The sequence below is a fragment of the Rhinolophus ferrumequinum genome, chromosome 12 (genome assembly GCF_004115265.2).
Source record: "Rhinolophus ferrumequinum isolate MPI-CBG mRhiFer1 chromosome 12, mRhiFer1_v1.p, whole genome shotgun sequence".
Classification (NCBI taxonomy): Eukaryota; Metazoa; Chordata; class Mammalia; order Chiroptera; family Rhinolophidae; genus Rhinolophus; species Rhinolophus ferrumequinum.
Window position 1 is genome coordinate 52025424 of NC_046295.1, and position 18768 is coordinate 52044191.

Sequence of the window (18768 nt, forward strand, 5' to 3'; positions counted from 1 at the left end):
AGGAGAGCCACTCTGAGTGACATAAGGGATTTGTTATGGAGAAGGGACCTAGCCAGCTGGGAGCAGTTGTAGAAGCCTGTGCAAAGCTGTTACCTCTGCATCTGGTGTTAGGCCTGAAACTGCTGTAGATAACTGGGCCAGTGGGCACAACGTGGGGGCGGGAAGGGCACACTAGCTCCCAGGAGGACCTGTGTCTGGCTCTCACTGCTTTGATCTCAGTGACACTGGTGACCTGCAGGAGAAGCTGGCACTCTTTGCCAGGAGCTGCACGTGGCACAGGACTCAGAACAGCTGAAGGAGGCGATCTGGTGGGACATGGAGGGGCTGCACTAACGACACGGTGAGCCAGCAGGTCAGCAGGAATATGTGAGTGTTCCGGCAGAGTCTGGCGCAGCTTCACTTTTGCCTTCCAAGTTTCATGCACATTTCGCTTTCGGTCAACCCTAACCCAGACCATACGGGCAAGGCAATTCTGGGAGGCGTAGTCCCACCTAGTTAGCTTGACCCAGTACAAAGCCACCGCAAGTGATTAACGAGAGCTTTCCTGGAAGGATAACCTGGTAGCAGCCAGTGAGGGATGGGTGGTGAGAGCAAAGGAAGGCAACCGCTCTCAGGCTGACTGTAGGATGGTGGTGTGGCAGTCATTAGGCTCTCTGCGACTTTCTCAGCCCTCTGTCCTTCTACACACATGGGGGGTGTGCCTTCTGTCCCCTTGATGTTCACTGTGACCGTGTGCCTTGTATTGGCCAATGAGAGGGAAGTGGAGATAACATGCCACTTCGAAGTTGTAATGACCAGCGGGGAAAAGAAAAGGGGGGGAGCCTACGCTAGAGTGGAGCTAATGAATTTATTTAGCAATATCTAATCTATTTATTTAGCAATATGTAATAGTAAAAGACAAAGGCAATTAACAGAATGTGCTAATGACAGAAAGTAAAGGTGGTTAAGACTAAACCATATACATTGATAACAGTGTCATGTCAAAGGAGTACACATACACATAAGTTTAAGAGATCCCAACACATATTCACTATTGATCAGAAATCACTTGGCTAAATACACAAAGAACATCAGTAAGGAGTATCTAAGAGCAGTAATAAGTTTTATGGGATAGTAACTATTACAGTAGATGCCAAAAGCTCACCAAACCGGGGGGTGGGGTGGGGAACAACACTGGAGAAGTCATAAATCCAAACCTTGCCAGGTCTGTAGCTGAGAGAAACTCAGGCGTCTCCCACACCGCTGCTCGCTAGTTCCCAAGAATGTTGTTGTTGTTGTTGGAAGTTAGGAAGTCTTCTGAGACTGCAAGCTGCAAGCTGCATACAAGTTCCCAAAGATGCTAGAATGATGACAGTCCACCAACAAAAGAAGTGTCTACTGTCCATCGAGGCAAGTTCCGATCTCTTACTCTGAAACAATCCAATCCTGAAAAGCGGTCCTGAAACAGCCAATCTTCTGAATAGCAATCTCTTGAAACAGCAATCAATCAATATCAATCCACCTGTGGTCTGTCTTATATATCTCTTCAGATGCACCCCAGAGCCAAGTTTTGTGTGCCTGCCTCCCCCTCTCAAGGAATAGCCAGTTCTGGGAGGGTCCGGAAGTCAATGGTAAAAAAAAGAAAAAATATTACTTATCCGGCTGAAGGGCTAATTCATCCGGACAAGCAATATCTACTGTTCTTGCTTGGGACATTCGGCCCAAGTTCTTCCAAAGCCTGGCAACGTGCCTGTCATGCTGTCCTGATATAACTTAGCTACTTCTTCACTTTATCTGCTGATGTGGGCGAAACAGAACAAGGAGGGAATTCTCTCAACCCCTGATCAAGAATTTCTTTAACCCTAAGCTAACCATCACCTCACAGCACAGACAGAACAGCAAACATCATCCCATATCTCCCCTGCTGGGGAGGATGAGACCAAAGGGGGAATTTATTCAACCCCTGCTCACAGCACAACCAGAAAAGGCAGAAAAGCGACCTCATCTCATGGCTACCCTGCTCGGGAGAATGAGGCACAGAAAGCAAACGTCATCTCGTATCTCCCCTGCTCGGGAGAATGAGACCAAAGGGGGAATTTACTCAACCCCCGATCACGGCACAGAAATCACCTCACATAGAGGAACAGATAAAAGCTAATAGACAGAAGCTCACATCAACCAATGAAGGCAAATTTTCTTCAACATCTTCCCTACAGGAGTGGAAGCTTAAAGAGTCAATGCAGGTCTTGTCATTTTCTCTTTTCCTTTTGTCATGGCAGCCAGCAATGTGTCAGATGGCAGTTGCTTTATCATCCTGAGTCCCAGAGGGGTGAAGATGATACAGAGCACATCCCCCCGCCAGCCCACCTCTAATGGACCTGCAGCTTGAGCGAGAAATAAACCTTTGTGGTTTTACGCCACTGAAATTTTGAAGTCATTGCCACGATATAACTTAGCCTGTCCTGCCTGGAAGGGTGGAGAGCAGCGGCACAAGTGGGGCATTTTCCTGGAGAGCAGATATCCCCTCAGCAGGGCTGTGGCAGCAGCTTTCACCTCTGCATTTCTCAGGCTGTAGATGATGGGGTTCAGTGAGGGGGTCACGACCCCATAGAACAGTGCAATAATCTTATCCAAGTTAGGGTCCTTGGCCTTGGGCTTGAAGTACATGAAGGAGATGGTCCCATAGAAAACGACCACCACTGCAAGGTGGGCAGAGCAGGTGGAGAAGGCTTTGTGCCAGCCTGCAGCAGAGGGCACCCTCAGGATGGTAGCCAGGATGAAAACGTAGGACACGCAGATGAGCAGGAATGGGGCCAGCGACAGGACAGCTGTGGCCACCACCAAGAACAGCGCATTGAGAGAGATGTCCCCACAGGCCAGTTTCAGCACTGCCAAGATCTCACAGAAGAAGTGATTGATGACACTGTGGCCACAGAAGGGGGCTCTCCAGGTGAGAATGGACTGCAGCAGTGAGTTGGCAAAGCCTGCCCCCCAGCTTAGCACTGCCATCCACACGCACGTCTGCCCACTCATGAGCTCTGGGTACCTAAGCGGCTGGCAGATAGCCACATAACGGTCATAGGCCATCACAGCCAAGAGCAGGCACTCTGTGGAGCCTAGCGCCAGGGTCAGGTACATCTGCAGGGCACAGCCAGGGAAGGAGATGGTCCTTTGGGCTTTGAGGAAGTTGACCAGCATGAGAGGCACGAAGGAGGACGAGCCACAGATGTCCATGAGGGAGAGGTTGCTGAGAAAGAAGTACATGGGTCTGTGCAGGCGGGGGTCCAGCACGTTCAGCCCTATGAGGAGGGCATTCCCCAGCACATTCACGGAGTAGACACCCAGGCAGAGCAGAAGCAGGACCGTCTCTAGGTTACGGTGCTCCTGTAGTCCCAGCAGGACATACTCCGTCACTGCTGTCTGGTTGGCCTTACCCATCTCATTCTCCCTCCTTTTGCATCTGGACCACACAGGTGTTGGGAAAAGCTCTGGCTAGCCTGGGAGCCAAGCAACCTGGATGTGTGAGCTGGGGCAGGTCAGCCCCACCTCTGGAATTCAGTTACACCATCTATAGAATGAGAGAGAGTGGGACTTCAGGTCTGCAAGCTGGCCCTCTCAGCTCTGCAGTTATGACATAACTTAGGGGAGGTAAGGCAGGTCCGAGTCCCTTAGGGTCTTCACTCTTCTCCCCAGGGTGGGCTCTGGGGAGACAGTAGAGTCGGATTCCTGTTTGACACTCTATTAGAAAGAAGCATCTTTTCTAGATTATGACTTATGGTGAATTATGTCATGGTATTTCAGAGTCATTCATTGCTGAATATTTTTTGAAGGCCTACTCTGTGCTAGGTATTGTTTAACTCCTGGGCCTACAGCAGTAAGAAAAATAAGTGGACAGAAAAATGCCACACCTATTACAAGGCTTTCTCCTCTTCCCTTCATTAGGTGCGATGAGCTCTGGAAGGCAGGTGGGTGATGGGTGATGCTCCCCCAGTGTTCCTTTGGGCCTTAAAGTTTGAGCATTTCTGCTCCATACAATGTGTAAGCCTGATTTCTGGTCACCACTCCTTAAGGAATCATAGACCGTTTGTTGATTTTTTGAAGAACATATAAGAACATATATATCCCAACAGAGCCACTGGTCACAGGATATAACCCTGGTCGTGAAAGCCAAGTGATTCCTTCTTGGCCTTCCTATTGCTTTTTAGGGTAAATGATACGGGCAGTGATGTCACACGCCGGGAAGACCAGGTTCTCATCTGGCAGAGGTGTGGTCAGTCACTGACTAGCCTTGTACAGGGAGGGATGGGAAGAGCCTGCAGCTTTCTCCCTGGCGGTCTTACTGCTCTTCTGAGCGGGTCTCACTGCCTCCTTGGAAAGTGCCAGTGTCAGGTGTTCACAGGAGGGAGCTGAAATGTCCCCAAGGCACTGTATAGTCTTGTTAGGCAGGAAAGCTGTCTTATGGCCCAGGCGACCTCTGGTCTAAAGCACAAATAGGAGGTGAATGTGAACTTTTATCATTCAGAAGATATAATCATGCCCTCCCCCGGCCCCTGCACTCTGGGATTGACTGTGAACCCATGTCCTGTGGCAGTCCTGGAGCACCGGCTAAGCGCGGGGATGGATTTCTCCCCTCCTTCCTCCTTAATTGCATCTACTATTTGTAGGGGCCGAAGGACTCACCCTCTCCTAAGTAAACCATGTCTTTTCCCAGTGTTACATCTTTACCTACGAAGTTCCCTTTTATAGGCATGTGCTCCCTTCCCCAGTGGGGGCCTTGTTCATTCCTCAGAGCCCAGCTCTCTCTGTCCTCCTTTCTTCTCCCTCCTGCCCCCGCAGAGTTTACCTGCTGTCAGCTTTTGGCCATCCCTCTGTATTCTTGTTTCATGTGCTGTGTACCTGTCTCCTCGACTACACTTGACAGCAGAACTCTGGCTCCTTTCCAGCACCCCCGACAGTGAGTGCTGCCAAGGACAGTCACTCAACAGATAATCAATGCACGATTCAAAAAACCTAGCTTTGCATCCAGCTTTAGCACTAACTTGGTGTGTGATATTGACCAAGTCACTTGGCCTCTCTTGAGACTCAGTTTCCTTTTGAAAAACAGGGATGCTGTGTAGATGAGATGAGACGTACATGTGAAGGTGCTAGTGAGACACCCAGCACTAACATGTCCCCGAGGCTTCAGATCAAAGACTGTCTTCAGCCACAGGCCCCTGCCGGGTCTGCGCTCTGCATCTCCAGGCAAGAGCTCCAGCACCTGTCCTAACCCCCTCTCGCCCCAGAGTCTGTGCCGGTTTTCCCTCCTCCAGCCTGAATCTGGGTGATTGTTAATGGAGTTTCTGGAACATACAGGGGCAGGGGATTAATCTGCGTCAGCAACTAACCTTAAATCTTATCCACATGAACATTTTAAAGATGGGGTTTCTCTTGCTAAGATTTGGTGATAAGATAAAGAATTGCCTGAGTGTGATGGCTCATTCATTCACTCATTCAACAAATATTTGTTGAGCACCTACTGTGTCCTAGATGCTGGGATACAGGAGAGGCAGACATGGCTTCTGCACTAACAGAGTTCTCCCTTTCTCTCTCTCTCTCTCTGTCTCTCTCTCTATCAGTGACCTTGGACACATCCCTCCCTCTCTCTGGGCTTTAGAAACTTCTGAGATTTTCTTTGAGTCTGGGATATAAAGACAAAGTAAAACCTGAAATCTGGAAAGAAGTTAAAAGACAGCATCTGTTTTTCTAGGTTATGACTTCATGTGGCTGAATTTTATCCACAGTATTTCAGATTCCAGTATAATGGCTTGCTCTTTGTTGGGTGTGTTGCTACAAAAAGACCCATGTTAACCTCAAATTCTGACCCTGGCCACAGGAGTGGGGGTGTTTTCAAGCAGGTAAAGATGACTCTGCATCTGTCTTCCTCACCTTTGTCTCTAACAAAAAGACCAAGTGGGAATGGCAGAGGTCCTTGGGGGCTTTCATGATCAGGCTCTGGCCTACCCTCCTGCTTCTCCCTCTACATCCCTTCACACACACCTGGACCACTCCCCTTAATGGACAAACTGCACACTCTCCTGTCTTATCCTTCTCATACTCTTTCTTCAGCCTGGAGTGGCCTTTCTCTTTCACTCATCCTTCAAGGCCCAGCTAACACACACCTCCGCTGTGCAGTCTTCTCAGATGCCTCCCTAGCACTTAGCATCCCGACAACATGATACTGACACAGCCATTAACAGCGACTCATCACTGCCATGCTCGTGCCTGCCTTCAGGGGTCAGTGATGGCTGTTGGACACCTACTGCTATTCTTCTGCCCAAAATCCTGATCCCAAAAGTGTTACCTTGAGATCACCCCCCCTCCCAACACACACACCGACAGAACAATGCAGCCTTTGTGATTGCTGAGAGAAATGCTTTGGGGGTGCCAGTCTCCTACCTGTAGTAACAGGTGCTCTTTCTGAAGAGCTAAATTAGTAGAAGAGTGAGTTTCTTCATAATGTAAGAGTCTGATCATAACACATTCATGGAAATTAGAACCAGCCCATGAGGCCACAGGCTTAGGGCCCCAAAGAAATAAGTCTGTGTCTAGAAAACACCGTGCTGCCCGGCTACTGACAGCTTTGACTCTGCAACACGCGCACAGAACGGGACATCAGGGAGCAGCTGGTGTTCCCTTTGTGAATCAATTAAGATGAGCCAGGTTTTGCTGCAGTAACCTCATAATTTTAGTGGCTTACCATGACAAAGGTTTATTTCTTTTTCATGTTACATCACCACTGTAGGTTTTCAGGGGCTCTATTCCATGTTGTCCTCCTCAGAGACCCCGGCTGATTGAGGCTCCACCGTCTGGGACATCATCAATTGTTAGAGCTTGGAAAGAACACACCAGAGCATCTCACACTAGCAGTTAAATGCTCTGACCCAGGATTGACACCTGTCGCATCTGCCCACAACCTGCTGGCCCTGTGTAACCCTACCACACGCCCAGAGGAGAACCAGAAATACTGCTGAGTATTTGGGTATGATGGCGTTTCACAATACACTTAGAAAACCACTCTAGCATCTTCCCACGTCTCACACCCTGTCATGTCCTGGAAAATTAGGTTACAGAGAGATAGGAAATGGAATGTCCCCAAGAATGATTTCGCTCCCCAGTTTCACTTCTCCTGAGAGGCAGGGTGATGACGTGAACCTGGCCTGGGGGCCCTGGACTGCGAGTGAGGGACTCAGGTTTGAGTCTTGCCTTTTTCTGATTCCGCTGTAGGACAGTCACATTTCTCCTTCTGTGAAATGGAGCCATTCAAGTAGCAGGGGGTCTCTGCTTCTCTGTAATGTCCAAAACATTTCATCACATCTTTCTAGCAACTTCCAACCCTGAGGTCTAACAGACCCAGGGTTACTTTGCAAGGCAAATACATCAATTTCATTGGCTGATAAATCTAGTTTGAACCATTTAATACTTATTTTAGGCTTCACAAATTATTATAATAGAAAGGTGAGGGACATAACAAGACGAAATCCTCTCTTCCAATTTCCCTGACATGTCTGGATCTAGGATTCCTGCTTCCTCATCTCTTTGCCTCACCTTCCTTACCTGTAATGTGGAAATAAGAATAGTATTTCCTTGTGTGGTTATTTTGAAGATCCAGAGAGATGATGCATGCAAAGCTCTTAGCACAGCGACTGGCCCATGGTAAGGAATCAACGAGTGGTGGCTGATATTATTAGTATCATTATGTCCTCTTCCCCAAGCAAATATTCTGCTTTTAAATATATGTTTAAAAAAGATTTCATGAGAATAAGCAACATGCTATGGATTCTCCTTGCCTCCTACCTATTGGCTCAGTGGCAGTAGCGCATGCAGGTGACTGGAGTGGGCTGCCAGGTGAGCTGCCCGAGGCTTGGGGGAGCAGAGCTGGGATGTGCTAAGTTCATTACCAGCAGACACACTGTGCTGGGACGGGCCAGGGCCAAGCCCGGAGGACCAGCTTCCCGGTCCCCTGCCACACCGAGCTTGCCTGCTCCCTGCCCTCAGGGACCTCGCAGTCCCTACCCAATTTAAAGTTCAAACAATGCAACTACACAAGTTTGCAGGTTTTGCAGCTGTGGGGCTTCAGAGACCCTAGGTTCCTTGCACTGCCCCAGGAGGGCCTGGCTGGGTTGGGGTGGGCACAGGAAAGACACTGTACAGAGACTCTGAAGGCCAGGTCTTGGCAGTCCTGCCCTTTGGACCCAGGAATTGGGGCCGTGACTCCCCTGCCCTCGGTCTGGCTGTCCTGTGAAAGAGTCTGTCTCTTTCCAGAGCTGTTGTGAGGACCTGGCTTCATGAAAGATTAAGGAAAGTGAATTGTTGTATCGGGCGTGAGACCCCGAGCACTTAGGAGGTACTATTAAGTTCAGGACTCAGTCAGGTGCACGAATGTCCACAGGTTTCCTTTCCCTGGCCCTTCCCATTTCCCTCTCTTTCCGTTTCCTTCACAATAGAGAGTAACAACTTGACACAGTTTAGGAACTAAAATACAGCCCTAAAGGAAGCAGCGGCTGCTGCAGGATTTCCCATTATACTATGATCGATCTTTTGAGATTTTTGTCAAGAACACAGTTCAAGATTGTTGCCACTTATTTTCTAACTGCTCATAGAACAGCACCCTCTTACAGTTACATTGTTAGCATTTCCCATCATCAAATATTCTGCAAAAAATAAGATTTCTAACCGCTACATCACATTCTGTCATTGGACTACTCCAGGATTTATTTAAACATTCTTCTGTGGTTGGACATTAAGATTCTTACAATTTTTTGTTACTATAAATAATGCCGTGATTAATATCCTTGCAACACCTAAGTCTTTGTGCTTCTAAAGATCTTCTTCCTAGACTTATTCTTCATAGACGGCCTTAGACTTATTCCTAGATGTAGAGGTGTTGGATCAAAGGGTCTGGAAGTTTTTGTTTTTATAAATTTTATTGGGGAATATTGGGGAACGATGTGTTTCTCCAGGGCCCATCAGCTCCACGTTGTCCTTCAATCTAGTTGTGGAGGGCGCAGCTCAGCTCCAACTCCAGTCGCTGTTTTCAATTTTTAGTTGCAGGGGGCGCAGCCCACCATCCCATGCGGGAATTGAACCAGCGACCTTGCTGTTGAGAGCTTGTGTTCTAACCAACAGAGCCACCCAGCCACCGCCTGGAAGTTTTTAATGACTGATTGATTCATACTCCAACTCACTTCGCAGGAAGTTCATTTTAATTTATTCCCATCCCCACCAACAGTACCTACTGCACTGCATCTTAGTTAACAACAGACATTAAAAAGATTTTTCTCCAGTTTCATGGGTGAAGAGTGGTATCTGATTGGTGGCCTTTCTCAAAGTAAATGCGATTGTAAAGCCCCAGTGCCCATAAGGTAAGTCCAAACTCTGGCCTTATTGAAGGTCCAGCAGAACATCTTGGCTGCAGCCTTCGCTCTGGCTTGGTCAGAGAAGGTTGAGGTGCGGGGAGCGGAGTGTGCTTCTCTCCTCTGTGCCTCTGTTCTGACCAACAAGCAGAAAGGGGGACTGGGAGGGGAACTGAGAGCTCAAGCAAGGGCTGTGCTTGCCTGCTTGGAGGCCAAGCCCAGCTCTCCCATCATACAGACAGTGCCACTGAGGCCAGAGGGGGCATGGAATGGAGATGCTGTGTGAATACGGGTCTGTTTCCACTGTGTGTTCACTGAACTCTCAGAAGGGAAGGCTGGGAAAAGGCCGAGCACCGAGAAGGGGCAGCTATGGCAGCCTCCCAGGGAAGGGGGATCAGGAGGCATAGAACAAGTCTCCCCAAAACCAGGGGAGGCCTGGATGTCGGGCAGGGAGATGCCAGAAGCTGCTGCTGCTCCTACTAAAGGGTGATGGGAGAATCCAGCCCAGGGCTGCTCAGGGTGATAGGTGTGCTGGGGGATCTGGGAATGTTGGACTCAGCTTCATCACTGCCTCTGCTGTCACCTCCCAGGGACACCTCCAGAGGCTGTCATCTGTGAACTCCATCTTAGCTCTGCTCAGATTTGGGAAGGACCCCAGGCTCTGCCATTAACATTCTTACATTGACATGTTCATTTATTTAAGAAATCTGTGTGGGGCCTGGGGTTGGGCAGGGTTGGATTTTAAGAAAGAATGGAATCCGACACCACCTGTTCTTACAATAACACTGAACATAAAGCAGGGGAGCACAGTGAGAGGAGCAAAGTGGGCTGGCTTCCTGGTGGAGGTGGCATTTGCACTGGGCCGTGAGGGTCAGGCTGTCCTTTTACATGTGGAGTTGTGTGCTGGGTGGGGGCTGCTTTGTGGGAAGAACCAAGAAGAGCACAGAACTGGACAGTGCTGGGCAATATTGAGGCTCACACTTGGCTGCTCTGTGTGGCTGCCAGGAGGGAGAATGGGGGGGTGAAGTCCGGGGGCTTAGTTAGGGCCAGCAGGGCCAGCTTGTAAGGGCCTCAAATGCCGCACTGAAGATGTTGCCCTTTGTCCGGAGAGCAGTGGGGAGCGATTTTGGGGTTTCAGTCAGGAGAGCGATGCGATCACATGTGCTTTTCAAAAAGAGCCCTCTGGATGCCCGTTGGAGGATAAATTGGAAGGAGTAAGACTGGACTCGTGAGGCCAGCCAGGGGGCTGGTGTAAAGATGCAGGAGTGATGCTGAGAGCTGGCCGGGAGCGACGCCGGGGGCAGGAGCGAGGGGAGATGACGAGCTGTTCTGTAGCATGTCAGTGGGACTTGGTGCGGCCTTTCTGGGAGGAAGATTCCGGAAACACAGCCCTGCTCCTCACACTGTCCTCACTTTAGGCATAGAGGCCTCCCTCCTTGTTCTGTCTCCTGTCCCACAGCTTCCTGGCTGCCTCCTTCACCTCCTTGTTCCGTAGGCTGTAGATGACAGGGTTCAGCATGGGCACCACCACGGCATAGAGGACTGTGAAGACCTCGTCGGAGACAGGGGCCTCCTTGCTGGTGGGTTTCATATACATGAAGATGACAGTGCCGTAGAAAAGCAGCACCACCGCCAGGTGCGCCGAGCAGGTGGAGAAGGCTTTGCGGCGCCCAGCGGCTGAGGGCACCCTCAGGATGGTGGCCAGGATGAATGTGTAGGACAGGCAGATGAATGCCAGGGGCACGGGCAGCAGCAGGATGGCGCCCACCAGCAGGAGAGCCTCGCTGACGGACGTGTCACCGCACGCCAGCTTCAGCACTGCCAGGATCTCGCAGGTGAAGTGACTGACCACATGGCGGCCACAGAATGGCAGCCTCATGGCGATGACTGTCTCCGTCACCGATTTGAAGAGACAGAGGAGCCAGGCGGCTCCTGCCAGCCAGAAGCAGAGCCGGTAGCTCATGAGCACTGGGTACCTGAGGGGCTGGCAAATGGCCAGGTAGCGATCGTAGGCCATGATGGCGAGCAGCAGACACTCCGTGGAGCCCGTGGACAGGCTCAGACACATCTGGATTGCACAGCCAATGAAGGAGATGGTCTTCCTGGCTGACAGGAGATGGGCCAGCATCAGGGGCACAAAGGTAGACGTGTAGCAGATGTCCAGGATGGAGAGGTTGCCCAGGAAGAAGTACATGGGCGTGTGCAGGCGCACATCCAGCACACTCACCGTCACGATGGCCGTGTTCCCCAGCAGGGTCACCAGGTACATGGCTGAGCACAAAGGGAACAGAAAGCGCTCCAGGGCTGGGTAACCAGAAAATCCTTTCAGAAAGAACTCAGGTACCTCTGTCCTGTTGACCGGCTCCATACTGCAGGGCTCTAGAGGGACACACAGCTGCAAATGAGGGAAAGAGGGTGCAGGATGGTGGGGAGCCCACAGAGCCTCTTTGTGGGACGTGGCATATTGCTAGGGTCTTTTCCAGCTCTGACACACACTCTCTTTGTGACTTTGGGCCGTCCCTGTACCTCTAGGCTGCAATTTACAAATGTGAAAATGATTTGGATCACCATTTCCCTAAGAGCGTGAATGGAAATGTTAGTAGGCAGTCTGAAAAATCGAATTGAGACAACACTGGATGAATCAGAAGTATATCCAGCTCTTTACTGCAGGGCTTTTCAGAGCCTTTAATGTGCCATTGTGATCTGTGACTTCCCAAATGCAGAGTAGAACATGTGATTTCCCTATTTAGTTGGCCATAGATCCTCCCTTTACAGAGCGTCCATTAACCTACTGTAGATAAATATTCTACCAACACAATTTGGGAAATAATGGTCTGGACAGAGTTTCTCACATTCCCAAGAATCACCTGGACAGTTTGTTAAAACACAGGTTGCTGGGCCCCGTCCCCAGAGTTTCTGACTCAGTAGGCCTGGGTAATTCTGCTGCTGCTGCTGACCTAGGTATCACACTTTGAGAACCACTGGGCTAGCTGGTCTCTAGCTAGGGGGTCCTGGCTTTAAGTAATCTTCGGAGCCGTTGCTTCTCACTGTTCCCACTACGGGAATGCTCTTCTTTATCCCTCAGCCTGTAGAAATCTGACTTGTCTCTTCAGATCAGTTCTGGTCCCCATGCATGAAGCACACATTGTGCCTCGCATTGGAGGGACTGCTGGCCTCTGGGTCTATCAATGGGCTCGTCCACCTGTCCCCCTCAGGGCCTGCTTCTTCCACTACTGTGTGGGACTTGACCTTCAGGATGTGCTTTCATCGTGGCCTTTTGAGCTAAAATTTGATGGATCTCTTGGCTCAGTCCCAAATCTGCTATTTCCTCTGGACCTGAGCCAGGCTGCTTTGACTTCAGGAACTCCTAGGGCATCAGCATGGAAAGCGCCCTCAGAGGTCGACTCCTTGGACCTCCCATTGTGCAGGTGGGGAAACTGAGGTCATACAGTGGGTCCCTGGCTAGATGAGTCTAGAATCCAGTCCTCCCAACACTGTGGCCTGTACACCATGCTCAGAGCATATGTTTGCTTCTGTCAAGCCCCAAATGCTGGTGGTTCTCTTATTGCACTAGATGGATGTCTTTCTCTACAGATTTTCACCAGCTAAGGAGCATGACTCAACCTTTCTTTGGTGTTTCAGGTACTTGGCACGATGTCAATAAACTCGTGGGACCCACTGCCCAAGCCTGGGTCTGGGGTGAGCACCAGTGCCCTTTAATGACTCCCTTGCATGAGACAATTTCTTTTAGTCCTCTCACCTTTATTTGTTCTAGAATCAAGAATTGATTGAGTTCCTACCACATGCCAGGTAGCACGCTAGGCATTAGGGGAACGAATGAGGACACGTGTGCTCCCAGGCCACTGAATTCAAACCATTCCCAGGCAGAAATCCTCTCTGACGCCCAGCCTCATCCGGCTTCTGTTTGCATGCCTCTACTGACAGGAAACGCATTACTCCCACTGACATAATTTTATGCAGTGTCTGGAGCTCTGGGCCCTACCTCAGGGGGTAAAGGGCCACTTCTGCCGTAAGGAGAGCTGTCACCGAGCCCTGGGAGCTCAGCCAGAAGGTCTTGCCTCAGCTTGATTGTGTCTAGAAACATTGTGGGGTCGGGAGTGTGAGCTATGAGCTGCCTTCAGGTTTCAGCTGGAAAAATGCGAGGCTGGGTTCCTGGAGAGGCAGCCCCATTCAGTAGAGTGTCACTAGCAGCAGGCACTGCGCCAGGGCTGGGGTGAGGTACTGACTTGGTGGTGTGCTTTTCTGCCGCCCCTGGGACCAGGTCAGGCCACAGCCGCCTCTGCATGGTTCCACACACTAAAATTTATCTCCTAAAGTCACTAGCAAACATCTGCAGCCATTGACTACCTGTTAGAAAACACATTCACCCACATAGGATCAGCACATATGCACCCACCCGTGTGTGTGTGCACAAACCCCTGTTTGACACCCAGGCACACGCATATGTGCCTATGAGGATGCATGTCACACATAGGCTTATGTGTACATGGACGGTCATTCACACGAGTATGTACGCGTGGAGTGGGCACTCTCACTCTTGCTCTCACTCACACACACACATGCACACACACATGCACACACACTCCCTCCCAGAACCAGTAGTGCAGACCGCTGGACCTGTGACCAGGGTGTCAGAGGATTGGCAGGACTACTTCTCCTTGGGAGGAGGTTCGTAGAGACCAGGCAGGGGCCGTGGAAGTGGCACTAAAGAAGGAGCAGCCCTGAGAGTGGGGAGCAATCTCTGCCCAGGATGAAGCAGGAGGACAAAGCAACCTCAGCACAGAGCCCAGGGCCCCAAACCAGCGCAGGGTCAGGTCTGCTTCCCAGCCTGTGCGCTGAGGATCTGAGCCCCACTGCTCTACCTCTCCTCCTTCAGCTGGGTGATGGGGCCAGTGGGAAGAGGGGCCAGAAGGGATGTGGCCGTGGAGCTCCGGTTACCAAAGCAGGGCCAGGAAGCTTTGGCTGCAGAGCCCACAGTGTCCATTCTGCCTTCAGTTCTCTCCTGGCCCAGTACCCCCTAAAATCCAGTTCAAATACCACCTTCCCCGGGGAGCGGGGGGGGGGGGGAGCCTTCCTTTATCCTCTCCTGGCACCTTGAGCCCTCTCTCTGTGCCCCACACCCTGTGTTTATACCTCTACAATGGTGCTCACCTCTCTCTCTCGCTTCCTGTAAGTTGCCTACCCCTGCCAGCCCACAGGGATGCCACGTCCCTCTTCTCCTCATCCAGGTTCTGAAGGCCAAGTTGAAGCTTCTGGCCTGGTCACAGCCAACTTCTTTCTGTCTTGTTGTGGCTTCCTGGGGCTAAGACAAATGGGGCATGAGCAGGCTGCCAAAGAGCTGTTCCTAGCTTACGTGACACTCACAGAGCTGGTGCGGGGCTTACAGCTCAGCAAGACCACCCCCTTGTTATATATGGGGAACCTGAGGACCAGAAAGGGCAAGGGGCTTGCCCAGCATCACACAGCGAGTTAGAGGGGGAAGCTAAGGCTCCAGTAATTCCCTGGGTTCCTGACTCCCAGTCTAGGCCCCTTTCTTTGCTTCCACATCCCCATGTTTTCACTTACCTTCACGCTTTTCCAGAAGCATGTTCCTGGCTCCCTGGGAAACGTTTCAGAGGGTGTGAGACCAGGGACCTTCTCTGACTAGAGACGGGGGAATGCACATCAAACAACAGGCCTGGAACCCAGTGGGAGGACTCAGGGTTTCACACTGACTCAGTTTTCCAAACTAAGAAAACAGACTTAGGCTTTCAGAGAGTTTGGTGAATTATTTGCAACTAGATAGAATTAAGTGGAACTTTTAGAATTTGGTGGAATTAGACAAAATGCTTAGACTTCGGTAGGGTTCTATGAAGTGTGTCAATTTTGGTAGAATTCGGAAATTCTGTTGGGCTTGAGGTGCCATGGGGTCCCCAGTAGTTTACTATGTGCAGCCAGGCACTCCCTGACCTGGGAAGCTTACAGCTCCATCCTGTCTGACAGCCTCCCAGGGAGCAGGCCAAATGAAAGAGGCACCTTTCAAAGCTCCCCATTTGCCAAGAGACTGTGTAATCCCCAAGGCAGTTTGGAGGGAGAGGGGAAATGTGCCCAGCTTAGAAACTTGGGGGTGCTTCAGGGATGATGTCCCAAAGACCCAATTATACAGAGTACATTTAGAAATCTTAATTGGTGTGAAAAAGTTGGAGAAAGTGGCTCAGGGCCAGGGATCCACCCTCACAGGTCAGTCCCCAGCCAGTGCTGGCCCAGGAATGTTTACGGAATGAATAAATGAATGGATAGATGAACAATTAAACGAATGCAAAGCAATTCTCGAAGAACAAATTTAAGAATAGCTCAATGAGTGTGTGAAAAAATGATAGAGTTGCTTTCCAAGAGGGCTAGAGGTCTTGGCTCAACTCTCGTAAGGATCCTAAGAAAATGCCAAATCTGGAAAGAGTGTAATAGAGAAGTGAAAGGGACGAGGCAACCTTTTAGACTGTCAGAGCAAGAAAGTCCTATAGACCATCTTGCCCCTCCTCATCGTATGGACAGGAAAAACACCCTAGAGAGGTCAAGAAGCTGGCTCAGCGTCACTTAGTGAGGCAGAGCATGGCCCTGGGTTCACTCTAGAACACTGATTTGTCCACCCTTGAATTATATACCCATCAGTCAATGCAAAGCGGGCCTACCCAAGTCAGTTAGTGACTGGGTGCTCTCACCTCTACCTGGCCCCTCGAGCCGGTGCTCCTGATGGTTTCTCCTGAGATGCCTTCAGAGTCCATGAGAGTTCTGAGTCTGTGCCTCTGTGGGCTTAAGGGCCTTTATATCAAATAGGGTCATTTTATTTTGGGTATTGTTATTGTTGTTGGATTTTTATTTAACTATTTTATTCAACTTGCCTCTCTCCGTGCCTTACAAGTGGGGTGAGTGAGATCGGGGCCCAAGTATCCTCTAACTGCTACACCTGGGGTAGAACCTCCACCCTAAGAGAGTGGATTGATGGGAGAAAGGGAGCCCCCAATCTCTCAGCTGTACTGACCGTAAATTTAGCTTCTGCAACTCAGAGTTGGAGGGGATTGGAAATACTGGTGGCCTGCCCTGCTGCATGATAATAGTCTCTGTGCAACTGAAAAAATTGTGTAGCCTGCATTATTGGGTGGAGTGTTCTATAAATGTCAATTGTGTCAAGTTGGTTGGGAGTGTAGTACAAATCTTCTATATTCTTACTCATTTTCTGTCGGCTTGTTTTTCAATTTTTGAGGGAGGGGTAATGAAATCTTTGACCATGATGATAGATTTGTCTCCTCCTTTTCGTTCTGTCAGTTTTTGCTTTGTGTATTTTGAAGCTCTGTTATTAGATACATAAACTTTTAGGATTGTTAAGTTCTCTTGATGAATTGACCCTTTTGTCATTTTCAAATGACCCTCTTATCCCTGTTAATATTATTTTCCTCTAAAGTCTGTTTCATATGCTATTAATATAGATTTGGGTCTTTAAAAGTTAAATATGACAAATGTCAACTATAATTAAAAACATATATATATATATATTTTTCCCCCCCGAAGCAATGTAAAGTACAGCATCGGGAATATAGTCAGTGGTATAATAGCTGTGTACGGTGTCAGAGGGGCAGTAGACTTGTTGGGGTTATCACTTTGTGAGGTGTGTAAATGTCTAATCATGTTGTTTTGTACACCTGAAACTAACAATAATAAAAAATTAAATCTGACAATCTCTGCCTTTTAATTGGGATGTTTAGACCATTTACATTTTAAATACTTATGGATATAGTTGGGTTTAAATCTTGTCTTGCTATTTGTTTTCTATTATCCTTTAAAATTTTGTTCTGTATATTTTTAGATTAAGTATTTTTTATGATTTCATTTTATCTCCCTTATTGGCATGCTAGTTATCTTTTATTTTTAGTGGTTGTTTTAACTGTAACATAATTTTATCTTTAATTAATATTATACCACTTCACCTATAGTGTATAAACCTTTTAACAGTGTACTTTCATTTCCCCTCTCCTGGGCTTTGAGTTATCGTCATATATTTTCATTTCACATGTGTTATATATCCTATAATACTTAATTACTTTTGCTCCAAATAGTCAACTATTTTAAAAAGAAGTTTAAAAAGTAAAGGGGAAAGTCTTTTATATTTATTCACATATTTAACATTTCCAGGGCTCTTAACTGCTTTTTATAGAGCTAGATTTCTTTCTGATATCATTTTTCTTCCACCTGAAAGAATTCTTTTAACATTCTTGTAGATCTCATCTGCTGGTGATAAAGTCTCTCAACTTTTGTATGTCTGAAAATGTTTTTGTTTTGCCTCCATTTTATGAGAGACATTTTTGCTTGGCACGGAATTCTGAGTGTTTTTTTTTTCTTTTTAGTATTAAAGATGTTGCACTACTGTCTTCTGGCTTGCATTATTTCTAACAAGAAGTCTGCTGCCATTCTTGTGTTTGTTCCTATGTGCATAATGTGTCCTTTTCTCTGACGCTTTTAATATATTTTTGTATCATTGGTTCTAAGTAATTTGATTATGATATGCCTTGGTGTAGTTGTTTTCATGTTTCTTTTGCTTGAGGCTTGTTGAAATTCTTGGATCTGTGGATTTATAGTTTTCATCAAATTTGGAAAATTTTTGATCATTATTTCTTTACTTATTTTTTTTTTCTATCCACCACCCCTTTTCCTTGGACTCCAGATGTATATACATGTATATGAGGCCACTTGAAGTTGTCCCAAAACTCAATGATGCCCTGTTCATTTTTTTTTCCAGTTGTTTTTCTTCTGTTTTATTTTGGACAGTATCTATTGCTATGTCATCAAGTTTACTAATATTTTTCTTCTGAAGGTTCTGATCTGCTATTAATCCCATCCAATGTATTTTTTAAAAATAATTTTCTTAAAAATAATTTCAGATTGGCCAGAGAGTTTTAAGATAGTACATAGATTTCCTGCATACCCTTCAACAAGCTTTCCCTGATTGTGAACACCTTATATAACCATAGTACATTTGTTAAAACTAAGACATTAGCATTGTTACAATGCTATTAATTAAACTACAGGCTTTATTCAAATTTCACCAGTTTTTCCACTAGTATCCTTTTTCTGTTCCTAGAGCCAATCGAAGATACTATGTTGCATTTAGTCATCCAATGTATCTTTTATCTCAGAAATTATATTTTTCATCTTTCAAAGCACTACTTGGATCTTTAAAAAATTCTCATTGTCTTTCCTTAATATGTGAGGTTTGCTTTTAACAAATTACAATATGTCTTATAGACATTTTTATATAATTATTTGTTTCTCCTAAGGTGGTACATAATATTCTATTGTATGAATGTACAATAGCTTATTTTACTATTTCTTGTTGTTAGACATT

At 47.9% G+C, this 18768-nt stretch overlaps 2 protein-coding genes across 2 annotated transcripts; both read right to left on the bottom strand.

Annotated features, from left to right (window-relative positions):
* Positions 1-2391: 2391 nt before the first annotated feature.
* LOC117031538 (olfactory receptor 13C7) lies at positions 2392-3417 on the bottom strand. The gene has a single exon (XM_033122029.1). The coding sequence runs from the start codon at positions 3415-3417 to the stop codon at positions 2392-2394; it is 1026 nt and encodes a 341-aa protein (XP_032977920.1).
* A 7193-nt stretch (positions 3418-10610) lies between these two features.
* LOC117032334 (olfactory receptor 13J1-like) lies at positions 10611-11790 on the bottom strand. The gene has a single exon (XM_033123762.1). It carries the CDS (start codon positions 11737-11739, stop codon positions 10786-10788), a length of 954 nt encoding a protein of 317 aa, XP_032979653.1. The 5' UTR covers positions 11740-11790; the 3' UTR covers positions 10611-10785.
* Positions 11791-18768: the final 6978 nt, after the last annotated feature.